Below are 19,702 nucleotides of genomic sequence, written 5' to 3' on the forward strand. Positions count from 1 at the left end.
TGTCCATTGTCTTTTTCCCCTCAGTTACAGAGTTGGAATCAGAATTCTGGGAAATGATTGTGATCCAGCAATGAGAATGTCCCTCACGGAAGTGGACAGTGTGATTGAGGGCCCTGGAGGAGATTAGCAGGAGAGCTGTTGGTAATTTTGTCTTCTAACAGAAATTTTTGAAGGTGGAATTTTGGAATTTTTGAATTCTGGAAAGATCTGTTCATTATTCCTTTAAAAGCTACAAGATACACGACGTGCAGAATGGAGTGTGAGACAAAAGAGTGGCATTGAATGACAAAGGTTTATCAAGAGCTGAGGAAAAGGAAGAGGACTGGTGATAGTCAGTGATGTGTTGGCGTGGTTTCCTGGGCACATAAACATGGCAGCTTTCCACAGCAGCACCACACTGAGGGTCCCTCATTGTTCCACCTGTGTAAGTTGGCTTTCACAGTAACCAGCGTGATCCTCCTGCACAGATGGAAATCAGGAGGGATTCCTCTGATGTCAGTGTGACCACGGCACTGGAAACTGTTGGGAGCCCAGTGCTGGGGTTTAACCACAGAGCCACCCCTGCACAGGCACCAGGGTCAGCAGGGCCAACCAACCTGCTCAGAGCACAGGGGAAGGGAGAGCGTTCCTTGGGACCTGCTCCTCTCAGGTGGTGAATATCTGCAAGGAAGGAGGCTCCACAACCTCCCTGGCTGACTTTCACCACTACTTGGTTGCCCTCACAGTAAAAAAATTAAAAGTTTGTCCTTATGTTTAAGTGGAATTTCTTGTATTTCCCTGAAGGTGCTCAAGGCCAGGTTAGATGGGCTGTGGAGCAGCCTGGGCTAGTGGAAAGTGCCCCTGCTTATGACCGGGGAGTGGAATGAGAGGAGCTCTAAGATCCCTTCCAACACAAACCATTCTGGGAATCTGTGATTCTGTGGTTTCAGTTCGGGTCCATCTCCTCTCATCCTTCCACTGACACCATGATGTGTCCTGTGACCCTGGGATTTTGCTGTGCTTCGGAGCACGGAGCCGGCAGCTGTCAGTGAGCAGGCAGGAATTAGGTCTTAGGGGACCAATCTGAAGAGTCACCAGGTTGATTTTTGGAAGTGACAAGAGTTTGTTGTGCTGTTGAGTCAGTGGTAGCTGCAGCTGAAATCACAGGATGCCTCAGGTCACTCTGATTAACATCTCTGATGATGAGAGTCCTCCACACAAACTGTGTTGTCCTGACACCTGAGGGTCACTCTGCCTTTCTTCAGCAGCTCAGTCTTGTATCTCAGCCCTTATTCTTCCAGCTTGCTCGATGGAACTGCACTTCTTTTGACATTCATGTGCTTGTGAATTTGTGGTGATAGTTACAAGGTACCAAACAAAACCCTCCGTGTCCTGGACAAAGGGAACTCTTCTGAGGACATACAATCTGCCAAGTGCCAAACCCCAGCATGGGGCAGCCCAGGGACAAAGAGGGACACAGCCGAATGCTCTTGTGCAATTTTAGCTGTTCTGCATAAGATGCCTTGGGAAGCAAAACACATGTCAGGAGAGCTGTAAATTTTCTTCAATTTATGCTGGGAATTTTTGGCCGGAATATGTGGGGACACTGGGGATTGCAAGCTGCAGAGCACAAGAACCGGGTCCTGATTGTGTCTATCTAAGAATAGCAGTGTGGCTGTGGTCTGCTCACTCTGCTTCGTCCACCAGTCTGCCTTGGGAAGGCTTTAATCTAAGTCTAATCTATTTTTAGCCTGATATCTTCTCCAGACAACTCGCAGCTGTCCTGTGAGTTTTATGCCAGAAATTAGTAACACTTGTATGATTCACAAGTTAGCTGCAGTTCTACAGGAAAACTCCTGCGGCAAAATATTGCCTTTTTACACGTAGTAAAACAGGAGATTCACACTCACTGTGTGTTCATGATATGACCCAGACCCTGAACTCTGCCTTGGACTCAGAGTCAGGAGGTCATGGAGCTGCTGCCTTTGCTGCTTGCTCTGGGCTTGTCCCACCTGTCAGCATGGTCCCTTTTTGGGGTGAGGGTGCAAGGGGCTGCACCTTGTCCTACCTGCTTCTGCAGCTCCTGGCTCATCCATGGGGCTGAGGTTGTGTGTGAGGAAATGCAACATTCTCACAGCCCAAGCTCTGACATCAGTTATTCAAGTGAAGCATCCCAGTACGTGGGAAAAATTAGAATTAATTAACTTCTGAAGTCTTTGATTGTATGTTTAATCAATGGGAGGGATTTCCTGCTTCTCACCACACCGTTGAAGAGGTTTACTTTCTGCTTCAAGTCAAATAAGCACATGTCGGATCTGACTTAATCCCCTTTAGAGCCACATTTCTGGGGAAGAGGCTGGAGTGTTTGGTTAAGGATGGGACCTGAAGTTGGACTTGGGGTCTGTTCCTGGCTCCGAGCTCCTAAGTGAGCTTGGGCAGGGACAGGCCAGGACACGTTGGCTGCAGTGAAATAGCTCTCACTGTTGACATCTGATTCATTGAATGGCTGAATAGTGTTTCTCTAGAGCCCTCCACGGCTTCCTTGGATGTTTTCACTCCTCATCTCAGGTTCCTGTGAGGTGCTCATGCTGCCTGTGGTAAAGGGCAGGAGAACTGGGGGGAGCTGGAGTGCAAGCAGCTGCTCATTGTGGCTATTTCTCCACCTTACAAGTATCCCATCCATGCAGGAAATTCTGGAGGAATAGCAAAGGGGTAAAACCTTCACTGAGTAGCTTTCTGGGCTGTGGAAGATCCATTCCTCCAGAAATTAAAGCACCAGCTCTAGCTAGGTTTAAACAGAAGGAGAGCTGCCTCATCCAGGTGATGGGGCTGGGAGACTGGGAATTGTGCCCCTGCTTTGTTGTGTGGCCAGCAAGACAGGGTACAAACCCTGCAGCTGTGTTAGCTCTGCAGAGGTTTGGATGCAGGGTTTCCTCCTCTGGGCCCTTCACTTCAAAAATAGAAGGAAGCAGACGGGTTAAAACAATGTTAGGGAGAGGAAAGTAAATTGCTGCCAAAAATGCCAGTCGGAGCAGCTGAATATCAGGTGAGGAGCTGTAACACATGGATCTGTCCTCAAGCAAACACACCTTGGGCAGCCTTGGAAAGCTCTGTCAGCCTGACTGTGCAGGGTGAGGGAGAACCTGCCCAGCCCACTTTGGCACATTCTTGTTTTCTCTGCTTTTAGGGAAAGGAAATTGTACTTTTGCATTAAGCAACATTGTATGGCTCATAATGAAGAGGAGGGAAGAAAAACAAATTGAAACATGATAGAGAGGCGAAGGGAGGCTGTTGCAAAGTATTTTGCTGTTAATCCCTAATCAGAGCTATTTCACACATTAGAAAACCCATTGCTATGCAGAGATTGCCGAAGCCTCATTCCAAGGTCAGATGGAAAGCCAGCCTTGGTGACGTGAGTGGGGAATTCTATAATGACCACATCTTGTAATCTGAAGACCTTGTGCTCATCCCCGGGATGTGTTCTGGAGCAGCTCTTCATTAACTCCTTGTGCTTCCCCTGCTGCAGTTCCGGGGTTCCTGGTGCCTTGCAGTGACACTAGAGGGAGGCACTCCTGTTTGGGAGCAGCAATTCTCTTAGCACTCCTTTCCCTCGCCCTTCACCTCGCTGTCATCCAAGTGAACTTTGTTTTGGAGGAGAAGCTCTGCGCTGTGGTGTGTCCCCTCAGCTCCAGTGAGAGAGGCCACAGTGCCAGACTGTGCTTTGTCCCTTCTGGGTGGGCGACAGCCCACATTGCTCTCAGCAGTTCCAGATTATTATTGTAGAAATGCAAATATGTGACATGATAAGGAGGATAAGTGAGTTTGTCCCCTGGCACAGCCAACACTTCAGCTGTCGTCCTGGCTGTCCATCTCCCTGTGGTCTGTCTGAAGTGTCTGTTCCATTGACTCACTTATATTCTCACATATATTTATCTGTGTCTTTTAACCTCTTGGGTCGCAGGCTAAGAGTATTTCTGGGAGAGGTTTGTGTCTTTCTAGAGGGAAGTTAAGCGTTTTGGGAAAATGTTTGCTTGGCTTAGTTATTTTTCACAGACTCACAGGTAGTTTTGAAGCCTGAGATTGACCAGCTCACACTGAGTTCCCTGATGTACAAACAGAGGGACTGTGTGTCTTCTCCTGAAAGGCTGTGACAAATTTCACCTACAAGTGCCTCCTGCTTTTCCATATGTTATGATTATCTGAGGTTGGTTGAGAAACAAATGCCCTGTCAGCTATTATATTCCTCAAGGATCTCCTTGCTCCTGCTATTTTCTGACAGTGATGGGGAGATGGGTCCTGTCCCCTTGCCACAAAATCCATTCCCTGTCCCTGAAGCCGAACCTGTTGCTTGCACAACTGTTACATTCCCAGCTCCATCCAGTACTCCAGTTTTGATTCCTTGCCTAATTGCTTTTCTGGAGAACAGGATCACACTGAGCAAAGCCAGGAGGATCCAGGCATACACATGACACTTTTGGAAGCTGTACTTTTTAACTCATGTTGCAGGAGCGTGCCCTGTGAGAATGATCCCTGTTTCTGATGGTTCTTACAGATAAACCTCCTGAACCTTGCCTTCAGCCAGGAAGAGGTAATAGGACCTGAGAAGAAAAGGAAGGTCAGTGAACCAGAGAAGCTGCCTCTGAATGGCAGGAGATTATGTTCATTCTGACACACAATACATTTGGAAGGTGTGAGTTTGCATTGTCATCTGACTGGTACAGACCAATGTTTAACTCTTCCCCATCCCACGTGTATTTCTGCATGTTCATTTGTCTCGTGAAAACTCTGGATTGCCAAGAGAGAGCAAGCACCAGAACTGCCATGGCATTGCCAACCAGCTGCACTTGTTTGATGTTCTTAAGCTGAGAATTTATCATTCCACATGAACGGTGTCTGTGTGCTTCTTTCTGCCTCTTTCCCTCACACCCCCTGCCCCTCACTGGATAAGTCCTCTCCTCTGGGGCTGGACTGTCCTGTCACCCTGATTTAAGGCATTATTTCCAGATGAACTCTGAGGTATCAATGCCAGCAGGCAGCATGTCTCATGATCCACCACACTGTGCTTAACTTCATCCTTTCTGCTGTTTCCTGGAGCTTAGATTTTTTTTCAAAGAAGGGGTTTTATCTCTATTGAGTGCAGAGATAAACTAATCTGTACACATTTTCTGCTGGTGCTGGATATTTAGATTTTTCTTCTGACTCTGCAAGTAGTGTTGCCATGACTGTATTATCAGCTTATTTCTAAGTCAGCACCCCACCAAGGGGTGCCGAGGGGCTCAGCAGTTATGTGATATAAATTGTGTTGCAAAATACCCAGTTTAGAACCTGCTGTGAGAAAGGTACCTGGTGGCTGCAAATACAGGTAAGGAGAGCAACACATAACAGTATCTGATCCATAGAGTCTGGAGCTCTCATCTGCTGTGGCAGTATCCAAGATTGGCTGCAGACATCAGGGCCCTTCCTTCCTGCTGGAACAGGGATCTTTCCTTGCCTAAAGCTGCCAGGAGATGGGATTGATGCATCTCCCTTCTGTTTTGACTCTGCTTGGCCAGAAAGTTAAAAAGCTTGAGTTGAAAGCCAAGGCTGGACCTGCCTGACTGAGCAGAGGTAATGCCCAGACTGAGCCCCCCGAGATGTTCTGCCACCCTCCTTCTCCAGGCAGTGGAGTGTTGGATTGCAATCCTAAAGCCAATCCTGCAGATCACAGCAAACAGATCCTGCCTGTCCCTGAGCCCCCCACAGTGTCTGGCAGGTTCCATGGCCTGATACCTATTTCATAAAACCTGCAGAGCACCAGAATTCTCCATTTTATCCTCACTTTCACTCCATGTTCTCATTTTTGCACCTGTAGCCTAATAAGCCAGTTTGTTCACATGCCAGAGCCAGCCAGAAACTTTCCTTCTGCCCAGGTTTTGTAACAGTGTTTGCTCTCAGGGCTGCACATCCACAAGTGAGCCAGGCTCTGCACGTGGGCCTGCTGTCACCTCACAGCTCTGCCCTGGCACTGCTGGGCTCTGAGGGCCACATTCCTGCAGCCCTGACTGCACCCAAAGCTGTGTCATGCTGTTGGGTCACACACAGAGGTGAGAGTGAAGCATGGCTGTGATTATGGCTGCTCCAGCAAGGTGGTCTCACTGCTCTCCATGGGATTCCCAAGGTTTAGGGGCACATCAGCCTGTCTGGTGCAGACCGGGGGGTGCCAAGTGTCCTTTCCCCAGTGAAAGTGCACACACAGGTGTCCTGTCCCCAAGTGAAAGTGCACACACAGCCACCACCAGGTCAACCCACGCCTTCACTGGCCTTATGATGCCCTGGTCTCATAGCCAGGGCCAGGACTCACTGTCTCAGTTCACATGGGGTTCTAATCAGCTATTTTACGGTAATGACTTTTAGTCATTTTCATTTCAGGCTTAGTTAGAAGTAAAGCAAGTGATGATGAAGTGCCGCAGTAAGCATCTGATTTTTTTCCCCACTTGTGGTTACCATCATTTTCTAAGAAAAGTCTTTCCACTGCAGATTGGAATCATCTAAGCCACTTACACATATCCTTTTATTTATTGGTGATTCTGCTTGGCTAGTTAAAGGTGAAAAACCCTTTTTCTCTTGTGTTTCGGTCGCATTTCTAGTTAATACTCATTAACTGACTTAATGTATGTTACACATGATCAACCTGATTCACTACTGACATAAAACAGAAGCGATTCGTTAGTAACGGTCCCTTGCCAATTAGTGAACTAAATTACGTTTGAACAATTTTCTTCAAAGATTCTCCTCCTCCCCTCATGCATCATTTGGCAAGTCCCCTGCATGCTTACAGTAATTGTGTGCGTGCAGTGAAAGGAGACTGTTACCTCCTCAACCAAAATAAATGAATATGTGATCCTGGTGCTAATGCAGCACTGAGTAATACAAAGAATCACAGCCATCCTCCCTTTGATCACCCAAAGATCCCAACAGCAATTAAGATTTAAAACTGCTTAAAAAAACCCAGAATATTAGGAACATTCTGTAAGGGGAAAGTGAATGCTCCCCGGGTTTTTCAGAAAGCCAGCAAAGAAAGGGAACCTGTTCTCGTTTATCGCGACCGCAGGCTCTTCAGTCGCTGTGGTGTGGATATCCTCAACCTGCCGAGCCACAGCCAGGTGAGTGGGGCTTCTGGAAATCCTTCCTTCTTTCTGGGACAGCAGTTAACAAGAAGAGCAATCTGTTGGTTTCAAACTGAAAGTCAAACTGAAGTCAAACAGAAAATGCATCGTCTCAACCACATCCTTAAAAATAGCCTGTCCTCAACAGGAAAATAACCCCAGCCCCGGGGGCTGTTGCGGGAAACGGGTGGACAGGTATCAACATTTGATTTTCACCTGAAACCAGAGGATTCTTTTGAGATTTCCACAGCTGTGTGTGATCTAGAAAGAAATTTGATCTGATCACTGCTGCTGCTGTTTCAGTTTTGGAGATATGACAGAGAGGAGAAACATGACCAGGAGGAGGAGAAACGAAAATGAGTTCATGCTAAAAGCAGGAGAGTTCTGCCATTGATTTTAATGGGGCATGGAGGGGCCTCTATCCATGGTGGTGAAAAAAAAATCACTGTCCCAGTGAGCTGAGTGCTCATGTTTTCCCTCCAGTGGATTTAGGAAGTGACCCCAGTGGAATGTCTTGGCTATAACTTGCTCTGAAGGTGTTTAGAAATCAACCAATGTTTTCCTGAGTGTAATTCTAATCATCAATCTTTTACCCCAGGGGCTGTTCTGTGAGATTACCATCTCGGGATTTTGGCTGGAAGTTTAATTTTTGTAGGTTCTGCATTCTTCCCCTTGAGTCAGCAGGTAAGGTATGTGGCTGTGGCCTGCATTTGTCATGCCACAGGGCTGCCATTCTTGGGGGCCAAGGCCCTCGTGCCAAAAGCAATGTCACCCTGCTGGAATCCCACCCACGTGTGTCACCGGGCAAGGTCTTTTCTGTTAATGGATGAGTAAAATTTCACCAGGCTTTTGTTGTCATCACGAGGTAAGTAAGAGGGATTTGCATCTGAGCTGGCACATTTTCCAGAATCAGTTTCCAAGGCTAATTTAAGTCTGGTTGGCATGTAGATCTTTCCTTTAAGCGGAGGCTGAGATTCCGAAAGCTCACAGTTTTCCATAGGAAACGCCGCCCTGGGTGTCCGTGTGCCAGACAGGCCTGTTTGGCATTTCCCAGAGCATCAATGACCCACTGTTCTACTGCAGAATCCATTGGCTGATGGTGTGAATACCTGGCTGGGGAGCTGGCTGCACACTGGGAAAATAGGAATGCAAATACCCTGGCTGTGATCAGTGGATTCAGCACTCACATCCCTGGAGTGTCCAAAGCCAGGTTGGACAGGGCTTGGAGCACCCTGGGATAGTGGAAGGTGTCCCCATGGCAGGGGTGGGATGAGATGGGCTTTAAGGTCCCTTCTCATCCAAACCGTTCACAATTCTATGAATTAACGCCCTTCAGGAAGGTTTGTGGCTGTTTATAAGAAAAGCACCCAGCCCAGCCCTGGAAGGCTTTGGGCAAACACCAGAGGGAGAAGGGGGATGTGGGAGGCAAATACAAGGTACTGGTTTCTTTTCCAGGCATGTCATACTATATTCTGTTCATGGTACTTGTGTTTTGCTACAGGACGTGCAGTGAGGGGATGTTTACTGTGATGAAAGTCTGAGCTTGATAACAGGAAACCAAGTCCTTTGTGCAGTCGATTGACCTTGAATCACACACAGACCTTTTTTTCAGTAACAGAGGGTAAGACTGTGTAAAACACAGGAAAATGGTGTCTCCAGAAAACAAAACTGGCATTTGGAGTTGGCTAGAATGTGCCCAAACCTCTGCCAGCCTCAGCTCCCTGAATGTCAGCCCGAGCAGGTGGTCGAGGCACAGCCACGGGTCAGGGCCTTGTAGGAGAATCAGGGGGACAGTTGCTTTTTGTCCCTCAATACTTTTCCTTAAACGTTCACTCTAGACAGAAAAACGAAGCTGCATGTGCCTGTGGGTGAGGAGCAGTGCTGGGATGCAGGTGACCCTGCAGTGTGGGGACATTCAGCGGTTTAGGGAAGGACTCCCTCCCTCCCAGTCTTTCCCCACAGAGGGAGTGCTGGCCTTTGGGGCAGGAACCATCTCAGGAGCCCTTGCAGGAGCTTTGTCACAGGGGTTTGATCTGTTGGATATTTCCAAGAGCTTCCTCAGTGTTATTAAAACAGCACTGCAGGATGCAGCTCCATTAATAACCAATAATTCCAGAGTGTAGGAACTTCTGCTTACATGCAAAAACATGCTGAACTCTGCTCACACATCTCCAGCTATTCTCTGCTGCAGCTCTCCAGGCACAGAATAACAGAATGCTTTCCATGGAAAGGGACCTTAAAGCTCACCTCACTCCTCCCCCTGCCATGGGCAGGGACACTTCCCACTAGCCCAGGTTATTCCAGCCTGGCCTTGGGCACTGCCAGGGATCCAGGGGCAGCCCCAGCTGCTCTGGGCACCCTGTGCCAGGGCCTGCCCACCCTGCCAGGGAACAATTCCTAATTCCCAATATCCCATCCAGCCCTGCCCTCTGGCAGTGGAAGCCATTCCCTGTGTCCTGTCCTTCCATCCCTTGTCCCCAGTCCCTCTCCAGCTCTCCTGGAGCCCCTTTAGGCCCTGCAAGGGGCTCTGAGCTCTCCCTGGAGCCTTCTCCTCTCCAGGTGAGCACCCCCAGCTCTCCCAGCCTGGCTCCAGAGCAGAGGGGCTCCAGCCCTTGGAGCATCTCCATGGTTTCCTCTGGACTGGCTCCAGCAGCTCCACATTCTCCTTGTGCTGGGACTTGGAGGCAGCTCTGCAGGTGGGGTCTCACTGTGGAAGTTAATTTCCATCTTCCAGTCCCAATATCTTCCCTGCCATTAACTGAAGACTGGATCTTATCCATTGAAGGCCATCACTTGCTGTTCATTCCTCCTGGAGCACACTGTCCCACATCAGCAGGGCTCTGGTGACTCCCAGCTGTGTCCCCCAAGCAATGGGCTGGGAAGGGACAGCACAGGTAGTTACAACCTGTGTGTTCTCCTGAAAGCTTGAATCAGCTTCCCATGGGTTGGGTTAGTTTTCATCCAGAACCTTTCCCTGACCTGGCTCCCCCCATTGCCAGCAGCTGATGAGGGTGGAAGGGGAATTATCCATGGGGCAAGGACCCCAAGAACCTCTTGTTTTGGCCCAAACCTCCACATTGACCCAGCTCAAGAGGAGCCAGAGCCTGTAGCACAGCACAAAAACTCCTCAGAAAAAATTTGGTGTTATTCCATGGCAAATCAGTGCATGCTTCAGCACCTGGGAGATGCTGGCAAGCAGGACATCCAGGCACAGCTGAGCTGCCTGTACAATCAAATATTTCCCATTCCTGATGGTTGTTACCTGGTTTCCCTGCTGAAGTACTAGAATTTCACTAAAATAATAAAGGAATCAGGCCAGTTGCCTGACACTGTGTTCTTTCTATTTTCAAAGAGCTGCACAGAGAGTTTAACTGGAAGCCGCGGAGCAGGAATATCCAAAAAAATCCCCAACTCCCAGTATTTCAGTACATTTTAGCTAAGGCCAGATGGGTTCATCCAAGTATACTTTGCTGCATGTGTTAATTTTGGGGAAGCTTTGTGTGCTTTAAAGCTTTTGGTGACTTGGAAATCTGACCCACAGTCAACTCACAGTGCTTCTGCAAAGGAGATCTAAGGATTTGACATGGATGTGTCAATTTTCTGCTTTAAAAAAAGACATCAGCCTGCAAGCAAGCTTACCATGGCAGTGGTCTGTTGGAGGGCCATTACCTACTTATTTCCAAAAATTATTTAGCCGACTGACTGGCCGCCTTTCCTTTTTCCCAGGCTCTTGGAGAGAATGTAGGAGCTGAGCTACTTGGCTACAAGAGATTTTCTCCTCTGGAATTGGCAGCTGCTCATTCCGGAAGAGCAGCAGCATATTTGGCCACTGATTGCAAAAGCAAAGGGAAAACCATTATTTTTTCATTTCGCTTTTTTAGCTCTCCAGTGGGAGACATTGACTGTGTTTGGGTGACCCTTGTTGCTACAGCATTGCTAAGGCTTCCCTATTCCTTAAAAGTAAAAAATTAGGATATTCAGTTCTTAAAAATGCATATATTCCCCTTGGCCAGGCTCGGAGCAAGCGGGTGCCAAGTGTCTCATTGTGTCAGGCCTTACACAGCAGCACATTCAACGTCACAGCTTCATGAGTCAGGGTTTTCTTTCTGAAAAGGATCACGTCAAGAAAACCAGGACAAAAATTCCCTATAGCCCAGCAACAGAGCATGCTGTGTAAGAAGCTCTGTTGGGCAGGAGAGCGAGCTGTGAGAGTCAGATCTGTCCGCCTGGGCATCCTTCCACGCCGGACAAAGGCAGTGACGGTCAGCGCAGCTCCGTGACTCAAGTGCTTTGATAATGGTTCCAGCAGGAGCTGGGCCTGGCCAGACCTGTGGCTGTGCTGATGTCAGTGCACCTTTGAAGCCTCTCCACGAGCTCCTCGTCGCTCACGGTGCCGGGCTGAGGACGCTGTGCGGGACCGCGGGCGCCGTGGCTCCTGTTCAGACCTGCCGGGATCATCGCACGGAGCCAGGGGAGCTCGGGGGCACCAGCGGTGTTACATCAGAGGGGCTCTGCTGCTGTCACCAGCACCCCCCCGTGCACCACTGTGGCAGGAAACACTGCCCCTGGGCAGGCTTGGGGTTTTCAGCTGCTATTTCCTCTGCTTTCCATTAGTAATTCCATGAATCCATCAGCACGTATTGCATTCGCAGGTCACAAGGTTCTCTGTAAAGGAGGTTGAACATCTCATGTAGGGAAGGATGGGACACAGGGAATGGCTTCCCACTGCCAGAGGGCAGGGTTAGGTGGGATATTGTGCAGGAATTATTCCCTGTGAGGCTGGGGAGCCCCTGGCACAGGGTGCCCAGAGCAGCTGTGGCTGGCCCTGGATCCCTGGCAGTGCCCAAGGTCAGGTTGAGAGGGGTCTGGAGCAACCTGGGGTAGTGGAAAGTGTCCCTGCCCATGGCAGGGAGTGAGTTTTCAGGTCAGGATGAGTTTTCAGGTCCCTTCCAACCCAAATTATTCTACAATTCTATGAGCTTTATGCCCACTATAAAGAGGGAGAAGCTGAAATTCCAAGTGGAAGTGACTTTCCTGAGGTCACAACTCTGCCAGCCAGGAGTGATTTGACAGAGCTCAGTTCTTCAAGGTGCTCTCAACAGATACTTCTCTGCCATTTCTGATGCTATGTAGATTTCTGTGAGGAGTTTCCTTTATTAGTCCAGAATATTACTGGAGAGCCTTGTGAAGCAGGGCTTTGGGAAATTAATTTTCCCTAAATTCAGTGGTCTGCTGGGGGCCATCTCACTTTGTCCTATGATCTGCACCTTAGTGGTGACATTTGGTATTTGAGGGAGGCATCAAAGAGAGGTGCATATTGGAGGGATGTTGCTGAAGCTGAAACCCTTTCTGTTGGGGCACCCACTCCAATTTCAGGTGTTTGAAAGCTCTGACTGAAGGCCAACGGCCTCAAACTCCGTATTTGGTCGAGGAAGCGAGATCAGCTCTTTCCCAGGATGATTCAGAGTGGAGACAGGCTCTCCTTTTGAATCACTGAAGGAAGCCTTTCATCCCTCTCTCCGTTATCTGCAGAGGGACTTCTCCCTCCTAACACTGGTCTTTGAATGAGCTGCTGTGGATCCCACCTGCATCCCACTGGTCTTAGCCAGCAAAACCTCTGGACTTGCTCCTGTGCCCCTGTGGGGGATGATCAGAAGTCCTGCTCAGGCACAATATTTTGTGTCTGTGCACTGAGGAGGCTTTGCACCTTCCCCTGGAGCATCTGTTGGGAGTTACTGCTGGAGACAGAGATGGGCTGGATGGGCTTTAGGTCTGATCTGGCCCTTCCCATCTTCCTTTGATCTAGAATAATGTTTAGCCATCGCTTACTGGTGCAGGAAGGACGAGGATTTTGCTGATTTCAGTATTTCTGCAGATTTTTTGAGAAACAAAGAGTCACTTTCTTTGGGTTTAGTGAGTCTGGAGATTAGCACTGATCCCCATGAATCCTGTGGCGTGAGCAGCATTCCTGGGAGCTGTGTAGGGACTCCCTGGGTGAGCACAGCCTGCCTTGGGCTGGCTCACGGGGTGGACGTGAGAGAAGATGGTTTGGTGTATGACACTGGAGCAAAGATGGAATGAGATGGGAATCACTGGGGGGCTGAGCTAGGGGTCATGTTCAGGTGGTTTTGCTGTCTGTTTCCAGTTCCTCTGAAACTTGGTTTTCTGCTGAAAAACTATCTCAGGGGAATTTCTGTGAGGATACTCAAGAGCCACACTGAATTGAGCTTTTGAGCCTTATCTGTGGTATTTTCTGAAGAAGACAACAGGTGAAGGAGGGTGATAAAATTCCCCTGGCTCCAGGCTCTGCTTCCAAGACATGGCAAGGGCAGCACTGGCCTTCTCAAGCCAAGGCAGGAGGGAAAAACACTTCATTCCTGGGAGCCCACCTGCTCTCCTGCTGCTGCTCCCACAGCCAAGGAACATTCCTTTGCTCAGGAAAGCAGGAGCTCTGTGCCAGGCACTTCCCCCACCTGCGTGGGCCGGGAGGAAGAGGAGGCCAGGCCCGGCAGCTGCCCCTCGCCAGGCAGGAGCTTACGGAGAAAGCTGGATCCCTTCTGAGTAACAGTGAATTCCTAAGCCAAGTGAGGGTACAGATTCCCTTCGCTGGGAGCAAGGCAAGTCTGTTCTTGGTGGGAAGTTCCTTCTCAGAGGCTCACCTGGGGGAGAAGGAGGGGGATATGGGAACAGCCAGGCTGCGTGGGACTGCGGGGCCGCAGCCGGCTCCGTGATGGGCCAGGGAGCAGTGGAGTGATTTCCCTGGCATGTCGGGATGTCTCACCCACGGACATGAATGAGCAAAGGTGGGGGAGAACCTTGGGTTTCCCCTTGCCCAAGGTGCTCAGATTCCTGGTGCTTTCCCACTGAGACTCAATGAGAAGCTGCCTTGCCCCTCTCCTTCCTCTTCCCAGCCCGGCCCACAGCCGGGAAGGATCCTCATGGATCCAGGGACTCGGCTGTCTCCTGCATCAAGGGTGGGCAGCATCAAACAGTCTCCTCTGCTCTTCTCACAGAATCACAGAATAGTTTGAGTTGAAAAGGACATTAAAGCCCATCCCATCCCATCCCACCCCTGCCATGGGCAGGGACACTTTGCTCTAGCCCAGGCTGCTCCAAGCCCCATCCAACCTGGCCTTGGGCACTGCCAGGGATCCAGGGGCAGCACCTTGTGCCTTGACCTCCCCATCCTCACAGGGAACAATTCCTTCCCAATATCCCACTTATCCCTGCCCTCTGGCAGTGGGAAGCCATTCCCCCTTGTCCTGTCATCCTTGTAAAAGTCTTTCTTGTAGGTTCCGTTTAGGAACTGTAAGGCCACAATTAGGTCACCCCAAAACTTTCTCTTTTCCAGGAGGAACAATCTCAATTCTCTCATCCTTTCCTCACAGCAGAGGGGCTCCAGCCTTTGGAGCATCTCCATGCTCTCCTCTGGACTGGCTGCAGCAGCTCCAGGTCCCTCCTGTGCTGGCCCCAGGGCTGGGGCAGCTCTGCAGGTGGGGTCTCACCTGGGTGGGGCAGAGGGGCAGAATCCCCCCCTCACTGCCCACACTGGGGCTCAGCCCAGGACATGGAGGGTGTCTGGATCCCAGTGCACACAGCCAGGGCATGGCCAGGCCTTCCCCACCAGCACCCAAAGTGCTTCTCCTCAGAGCTGCTCTTGAGCCCTTCATCCCCAGCCTGAACTGATCCTGGGGATTGCCCCCGACCAGGTGCAGCAGCAGAACTTGGGCCTGTTAAATCACATGGAGATTCCCATGGACTCACTACTTGAGCGTGCTCAGGTCCCTCTGGGTGGCCTTGCCCTTTGGGTGTGTCACTGCTCAGCTCAGTGTCATCTGCAAACCTGCTGAGGGTGCCCTCCATCCCTTCCTCTGTGTAACTAATGCAGATCCTAAATACCACTGATCCCAGCACAGACCCCTACAGCAGCTGCAGCTGGGATTGAGAGATGCTTAAGCTCCAGCTAACTGCAGGATTCCACACAGCGCCTCCCTCCTGCCCTGCTCCTCGGGGCTGCCCCATACTTGGACCAAATTCCTGGGCTGCAGACCAGGCTGAGCACCTGAAGGTTCCCTGTGCCAGCAGCAGCCGGTGGCAGGTCTGCCTCTCTCCCAGCACACGGCATCGGGAGCTGCGGGCTGCCCCCGCGGGGCTGCGCCTGTCTCTGGCACCCAGCACATCCCGGCGGGAATGGCAGGTGGCCCCGGCCAGGATTTCGGGCTGGCATGGAGCGCCCTGGGCCGTCCCTCCCTGCCAGCTGCCTGCAGTGCCCCGAGGCAGCGGCTTCGCAATTCCGTGCAGCGGAAGCGGCAGGCGCACGTCGAGCCACTCGTGGCAGCGCCACGGGTCACTGCCAGCCCCGCCGGCCGCGCTTCCTTCCCCTCCGGCTCCCGGGAAGGGAAGCTGCCCCAGCAAAGTGCCCATCAGCAAAAAGGCTGCGGGTGCCGCAGGGACGCCCAGCTGCCTTTTGGATCAGCGCCCGAGGAACTTGGCAGGAATTGCGCCAGAAGTGTGGAATAGCAGAGCTGGGAGCGCCGGGGGATTTGGGAGATATAAACGGGATGAATCCAGCCGCGGGGCTGGGGACAGTTGCTACCTCAGGTTATTTTTTGAGGTGTTTGGATATTTCTAGGGAACTGCCTTGCCTGTGTTTTTTGCCCAGCTGGCTCTCTCCTCTCCTGTGGTTATGGAAAGATGTTTTCCAGCCAGAAGTGCCTTGGTTCCGCAGCGCTCCCCGTGTGACACTGCCTCCAGCGCTGGGACCGGCACTCAGTGCTTTCCCACAATAGGCTGGACACCGCTGTGAGGACGCCAAAAAACCTCCTGGCTCCAGATGGGATTTAGCCCAGCAAAGCCTTTCTGAATTCAACCCCTCATCCTGCCGTGCTCGAGCCACTCTTGCTTCCATCTTCTCTCAACCGAGCTGCTTGCACATCCCAGCTGGGAAGCTGAGGTTGGGAGAAAGTCTGTGGAACTGGGGAGTGAAGCTTGGAGATGCTGCAGTGAGCAGCTCCTGCGTGGGAGCGAGGCTCCTGCCTGCTCTGCATCCCTGTCCTGTCTCTTCCTGGGGCTCTTGCACAGGCAGCAATCCTGGAAAATCAGGAAGATCTCTTCTGAATGTCTCTCGCTGTGGTCAAGGCCCCGGAGTGTCTTGTCCCACCCTCCAGTGGCGGACAGCACAACACTCTGCTCTGCTCCACCACATCCCCTGCACGTCCCACTCCGCCTTCTCAGGCTCAGCAGGCACTGGGCTTTTCCTGCCCCTCTGCCAGGCTGTTTCCCATGCTGGGTCAGGGCTTTCTCAAAGTCATCACCTCATCCCATGAGCTGGCAGCTGGTGGAAGAGTGGTTCCCATGCTCTGCCAGCCACTGCCAAAGTTGCTGCCAGGTCCTGCTCATCCCTGCTCTGAAGCCTGCCTGCACCAGCTCGGCTTCCCAGTGCTCCCCCATCCCATCCTCGAGCACCATTTTGGTGGTCTCCATCCAGCTCAGCCCCTAAACTGGTGCTGACACCTTTGCAGGCAAACAGACCTGTGCCCAGCAGTCCCCTCAGGTGCCACCGGCCATGTGCCCACTGGGAGAGGGTGGCATCCCTCCTCCCACCTCTCTCCAGGCGTTTGCTGCAGTGCTCGCGTGCAGGCAGCTGGAGGGAATCAGAAGAGCCGCTTAGAGAAAATCTGGGCAAAGACAAGGGAAAAAAAAAATCCTGGGACCTGGCAAGAACCTACACAAGTTTCCATGAGAAATCCAACGTGGCCATCCAGCCCGTCTGTGCTGGAGCGTTCCCAGGCCTCTCCCGGGGTCAGCAGCGTTGCCAATGCCCACCCAACTTTCGGCAGAGCCCTGTCCAAGCCTGGTCTCCTGCCCACGGTTCCTGCAGCTCCCGATCCCATTCTCCCTCCCTGCTGCCAGTTCCCAGCCGCCCAGGGAGCTGCCTGCCTCCCGTTGCTCCCGTGACATATTTATTGCTATCAGTTTAGTCTTTAATTTCCTTTGTTTCAGAATATCTGACGGCGCAATTAAGAAGGCCCGAAGGGAAGCGTGTGTGTGCTCGGTCATCAGACCTGCGGTTACCGTCTGTCTGGAAGCGGCGCTGGAGCGGGGCTCGGCAACAGCTGCCAGGCTTCCAGGCTTGTTTTCATTTTCTAAGAGGTTAACTGAGAGCCCGACGCGCAGAGACACCCGTACACACCCAGAAACCCCGCCACACACACGGAGCCACACGCACCCGTACGGAAACACACACATAAACACAGATGTGGGCCGGCACGGGGACATGTAAACACAGCCCTGCTGCGGAACCGGCCCCGAGGACGCGGGATGGGACCTGTCTTATCCCGGCTTTCCACGGGCCGTGGTGCGGCAGATCGGGGCTGCCTCACAGGGAGAGAGGAGCCCTTGCACCCTGCGCCTCCAATCCACCAAGCGCAGCTCGTTCTGCCCCGGCTCCGGCGCGGTGGGGCCGGTCCCTCCCGCTGCTCGGTCCAGACCTTCTGGGGGAAGAGCCCGGTCACAGTAGCTGTGAAGAGGCACAGCTGGGGCTTGTTTCCTCCAGGGCTTGGCTGCAAGGCGAGCATGCGAGGATGTGGATGCGCCCGGGGTCGGGACTGCGGGGCTCTCCCCGCCGGCACCGGGAGCCGGGCTGGGCCACTCTGCCCAGGGTGCTGGAGGCAGCAAGGGAGGCTTTGACATTAATTACAGCAGGGTCAGGAAAGGAGAGAGCCTTTCACTTTGTCCATAGGGATTGGTAAATCCTGAGGGACTGTGGCTCCTGGTGCCCTGGAGACTGGTGGTGCTGGGGTGATGGAGACCTGTGGTACTGGGGTGGTGGGGACTGGCCCTTTTGAGGTGCTGGGAACTGATGGTACTGAGCTGGTGAGGACTGGTCCTGTTGGGGTGCTGGGAACTGATGGTACTGGGGTGGAGGGGACTGGTGCTGGTGGTTTCTGGGATGATGTGGACCTGTGTGTCAGGGTGATGGAGGCTGCTGGTGTCAGGATAATGGTGACCAGTGGTGCTGGGGTGATGGTACCAAAGGTGTTGGGGTCACCTGTAAGCCCAGGGTGATGGGTGCCTCAGAGAGCCAGTGCTGCCCCACAGCAGGCTGACATACAGCAGCACCAAGGTGAGATGTTTGCCAGCACAATTTGGCAACACCAAGGTGGGGTGACCACAGCTTCCGTGTGGAAATCCCCATCCCAGAGATGCCTGGCAGGCATCTCACCAGGGCTGCCAGGAAGAGACAGACTTCACCCACCCATGGCTGTCCTTCCTGCACCAACAGCAGAGCCCGTGTGGAAAATGCCAGGCTGGGGAAAAAGCACAGAGAAATCTTTCTAGGAGCAGGTTTGTGCCTCACATTGCCTGGCTGCAGAGGAGGAGAATCTCCAGTGGCTTTTAAGGACTGGGTTCATGCTGCTGCCGTGGGGCCTCATTTGGAGCTTGCTCCTCTCCCTCTTCTGTCTTCACAAGACGTGTAGGAACTTCCTATCTCTGGAGCCTCGGGCCCTTAGTCAAATTTGGTTGGCAGCCACAGGCGCGCACACGCTCGCCCGGCGGGATTGCACGCACACCTTGTTTTCTTAGGAAACAAGAGGGGAGCGTGACCCAGGCCAGGTAGCGCTTCATTCTGCTGTAATAAATGAACATGTCAACTCTTCTGGCCCTAAGACCTGTCCCAGATGCCCTGAAGGCCGGGGGGGAAGCTTGGCATCCTCATGGTGAGCTCAGCCAGGTGAGGGAGGTGCAGCCCAGTTCAGTGAGATATCCAAGGTGCCCATCAAGGTTCAATCCCTGCCTTGCTGCAGGCATGGGCTGGGGGTCCTCAGCAGAGGGGTCCTGCTGGTGTTGGGTGAAGCCCTGAGCAGGGAAAAAAAGGGTGGGACATCCCCAGTTTTAACTGAGACTGTCCCCCCTCTTCCCCGGTGGTGCCACTGGGCTGGAAGTGCTGCTGGGCCCTGGGGTTGGAGAGTGTGGGGAGGGCAAAGAGCAGGGTCAGACCCGTCAGTCTCAGCCAGGGCTGCTGTCCCTCTCCCCTTCATATCGAGAGGAACCTCTGTTTTCCTTTGCTCTGTTTCTCCAGGACTCTCCACTCCTTTTGCTGACTCCCTGATTTAGTTTTAGTGGGAAGAGGGACAGCAAGGGCTCCTCTTCCCCCAGAGCTGCGCTGATGGGCAGCCAAACATGGCACAACCCCGTGTGCCCTGCAGGGCTGGAGGCCACCAGCTGGAGCAGCAGGAGGGGTACGGGGGGCTCCAGTGGCATGTGCCCTCTCTGCAGCCCTGGCTCCAAGGGGCCTGGGGACCTGCCACAGCTCCTGCTTAGTCCTTCCCCACTATCCCTGCCAGCCTAATCGGTCTCTCCCAGCATTGCCTGCTCTTCTGGAGCCTGCTTGGGATTTGCTTCCAAACACTTTTCTCCCCATCTCTTCACCCTTGCCACATCGACAAAGTGCCCTCCCTTTCCTTAGGTGAGATCTTTCCCTTGAGCCCTGATTTCCTCCTCAGGGCCAGGAATTATGTGGGCTCAGGCCATCTGAAATGCCTTGTTAAGCAGATGTGTCTCAAACAGCTTCAAAC

General features: G+C 52.2%; 1 protein-coding gene across 1 annotated transcript in view; it reads left to right on the forward strand.

The window, feature by feature from the left end:
* The window catches only part of HORMAD2 (HORMA domain containing 2), a 21,587-nt gene extending 16,939 nt beyond the window's left edge, over positions 1 to 4,648 (forward strand). Inside the window, exon 12 of the mRNA XM_031062462.1 lies at positions 4,532 to 4,648. Coding sequence (XP_030918322.1) covers positions 4,532 to 4,648 — 117 coding nt within the window. The remainder of the gene's footprint in view (positions 1 to 4,531) is intronic.
* Positions 4,649 to 19,702: the final 15,054 nt, after the last annotated feature.

The sequence above is a fragment of the Geospiza fortis genome, unplaced genomic scaffold (genome assembly GCF_000277835.1).
Source record: "Geospiza fortis unplaced genomic scaffold, GeoFor_1.0 scaffold224, whole genome shotgun sequence".
NCBI lineage: Eukaryota > Metazoa > Chordata > Aves > Passeriformes > Thraupidae > Geospiza > Geospiza fortis.